The sequence below is a fragment of the Limulus polyphemus genome, unplaced genomic scaffold (assembly GCF_000517525.1).
Source record: "Limulus polyphemus unplaced genomic scaffold, Limulus_polyphemus-2.1.2 Scaffold880, whole genome shotgun sequence".
NCBI classification, from domain to species: Eukaryota; Metazoa; Arthropoda; class Merostomata; order Xiphosura; family Limulidae; genus Limulus; species Limulus polyphemus.
This window is the reverse complement of record NW_013666490.1, coordinates 155,233-158,489: the sequence shown is the minus strand read 5'-3', so window position 1 is coordinate 158,489 and position 3,257 is coordinate 155,233. Positions and strand designations below refer to the sequence as shown.

General features: G+C 31.7%; 1 protein-coding gene across 1 annotated transcript in view; it reads right to left on the bottom strand.

Moving 5' to 3' along the window:
• Positions 1-1,291: 1,291 nt before the first annotated feature.
• The window catches only part of LOC106461012 (bone morphogenetic protein 2-like), a 59,985-nt gene continuing 58,019 nt past the window's right edge, over positions 1,292-3,257 (bottom strand). The window contains exon 5 of the mRNA XM_022387818.1: positions 1,292-1,389. Within this exon, the coding sequence (XP_022243526.1) occupies positions 1,370-1,389 (20 nt within the window). The 3' untranslated portion in view covers positions 1,292-1,369. The remainder of the gene's footprint in view (positions 1,390-3,257) is intronic.

Genomic DNA, 3,257 nt, shown 5'->3' with positions numbered 1-3,257 from the left:
ACCTCAGTGGATTCTCATCGGACATTAGTATTTTTACGAAAACATTATATAACTTCACGGTGGAAAACTCGGCGTGGATGGCTGGTGAATAACGAAGGACAAATCTAGCTAGCTCCCCGTTAAGCGAGTCGTACCTACATCAACTCGTAATTAACTCGCTCATCGTGAACCCTCAATACGATATGAAGGAAGATCATAAATATCAATACGATATGAAGGAAGTTCCAGACTAGAAAGAAGACTTTATTTTGCTTGTAAGTTTGTAATTTTTTGTATATAAATCATTGTGCGTAATAACTATTTGTAATAACAGTTATTGTAAATTGTGTTGTTGTTTGTATATTAAAACATATTTGCGTTAAAAAATAGAAAGCTGTGTGTATCAATCTTGTTGGCAAATATAATAAATTGAAGATATATTGGCGTATATTTAACTACTAAATTTAAATTATCAGTTAACTCAGTTTCAGACCTTTCGAAATTGTAATACGTAACACCAGTCACGTTGGAAATGCTGGTCGTTCTGGGTAAATCTGACGTTACCTACGAAGTAAGGAATGTTGAATTTAAACAGCCTTACAGATGACATCTTTTTAGTCACTTTTGGAGAGAGAATAGATCTGATCCAGTAGATGCGTCCATTGTCTAAGTAAGTACTCACAAGGTATTTGTGTTCTGTTATAATAAGAATTGAACTTTTGTGTTTTACATTGTGTACAGTCTCTATTTCATCTTCACGAACTCGAGTATTCAAAAAAATACGTTATTACCCTGTAAAAGGTATCTTTTTTTATTTCTTGATAGTCAGCAACCACATTCCATTGATCTAGAAATAATAAATTTTACCTGCATACACCACAACAGAAAGGTAAGACGTAAAGCAAGGTGTTGTTGAATATAAAATAGCAAGGTACATAAGATGTAAATCAATGATATTGTTTAATAGATAGTCGTAAGGTAAGACATAAAGTAAACATGTTTTTAGTATACAGTAGTAATCTAAGACATAAAACAAGCGTATTGTTAAATAGATGATAGTTAACTAAAAGGTAAAGCAATACTTTTATTTTTCAATGGACGATTGTAATATAAGACGCAGAGCAGACTTGTTTGTATTTGAGAAATGTTTTAAATTTATCGAGTCAATAACAAAGCTTCATTTCTAAACACGAAAATATTTTTCGGGTAAAAATTTAAGGTGTGACTAACATTATTCTCTATTAAATGGATTAGTGCGTAGACGGAGGCCTTTCGAAACGTCGTCCTTTATACCTTAGTTACTTTTGTAGATTAATGATCGAAGACTTTTTCTACAGGTGCCACTCCAAACTAGGTAGTTGCTGCCCATTTCACATTTGTTTATTCAGGATTAGCACATACCCCAACTTTCTATTTACAGCAATGAAAACAAAATGTCAGTTTTCTGGATAAAGAATAAGAATATGATAAATTCGTATTTTTTATAATACTTTATTAGAGTTTCGTGTAAGAGTAAAAAATGATAATTATTTCTGGAAATGTATAAACATTCACTCAAACCCGTCATAATTGTAACTATCAAAATCGTATATCCTTATGCAGTCCAGTTATTTGTTTTCTTTCTTCCCATTTCCCGAAGGCTTACAATTCTAAAATTTGGAGTTTGATTCCCGTTGTGAATATGGTGTAGATAACCTATTGTGCAGCTTTGCGCTAAAACAAACAAACAATCTTTTTTCTCCCACTATTGAAACGGTCAGAAAAACTTCAATTTGAAGATAAAATAGGTATGCTTCATACTTAAAATTCAAGAGTTACACTCAAACTTAAAACTAGGATGAAAATATTGCACACGCGTTTTCTAGGTTAAATAAGAATTACCATATATAGCATTCTATTCACTGTGTGCCAATTTCATAGGCCCTTCTAATAATAAATGTCATAACAAAAAGCTCATTTAAAATAGCGAACAAATAGACAGTTTTTCCTTAATATAGGTTTGTATTAATTAAGTTCATTTTAATGTTCAAGTTGCTTCCCTTTGAATATAACTAGTTTTATTCATTATTCATAGGCAAATGGCCTACCGGTGATTCAGCGGTAAGCCTGAACGCTTCCAGCGCTAAATATCGGGTTTCGATACTCGCGGTGGGCAGAGCATAGGTAGGCCCATTGTGTAGCTTTGCACTTAACGACAAACAAGCACAAAAATCCTAACGAAATTCTCAATTATATCTAAGAATACAGTGCCGTGGATTGAAACTATCTAGTTAGGATTCCTTACAGGTTTAAGTTTTATGTCTTTAAAATCTGTTCGATTAACCCAATTTTTTAAGATGAACTAAAGACTATGTGCCTTGAATAGGTTATTAAAATGTTTTAAGGTTCCTCCAAGTAACCTGAATATATGTAAAAAAACTCGTCACTTAGCGACGACACGCGGAGTTTGCAATTGAGTAATGAGTATGTGAATAACACAAAACTCATTGTATAGAAATTTTATTTTCAAATTATTTGTGAAAAACATCTATGTGGATAAATATTGCTTTATTTCTAATATTATTTCCACAGCAACACATATACAAATAAGACCACCTTCTCAAAACAATCAAATTATATAATAGGCCATGCAATAGTTAAAATAGCACTACTACACCTTGGTGCTTGAAATACTAGAAATCTTAAGTACAGATCATTCTTAAAATAATGAAGCAGTGAAAAAGTAGTGGTAGTTATAACAACCAGAATTAACATATACATCTTAATATGTTGAGAACGATGTATTAATTGAAAGAGTGTTAGAGCAACAAGCAATTGACACTAACGATTATACTCTACAGTGTATAAATAGCGATATGTTACGAAAAAGACAAGGTAAGCTATAAGAAAAGAACAAATTCGTTACGGTTTACCCCTGTTATACAGTTCATGGTTGTCTCGTGTAGAAAGATACCATAAATTAGTGAAGCTGATACTATTTTCTTTTATTTTTTGCTGTGAACTGATGACAAGAAAGATCTTAATGTCAATATTGTCGTTATAAAATCTTGGGACAATTGTGGTCTATAACTTTAGTATAAATAATTGCCTACAAAAATTCCTTGAAATAATTCATGCCTCCAGCTAATAAAAAGATCACGTTTTAATTATATTATTTGAGAATAATAACGAAAATAACGAATTTTGTGACTTTTGGAATAGGATTTAATAATTTATAGTCTAATAGTATTGTTGCGTCATCGAGATCACGTGACTATTCTCACGCCCTCTACTTTCTA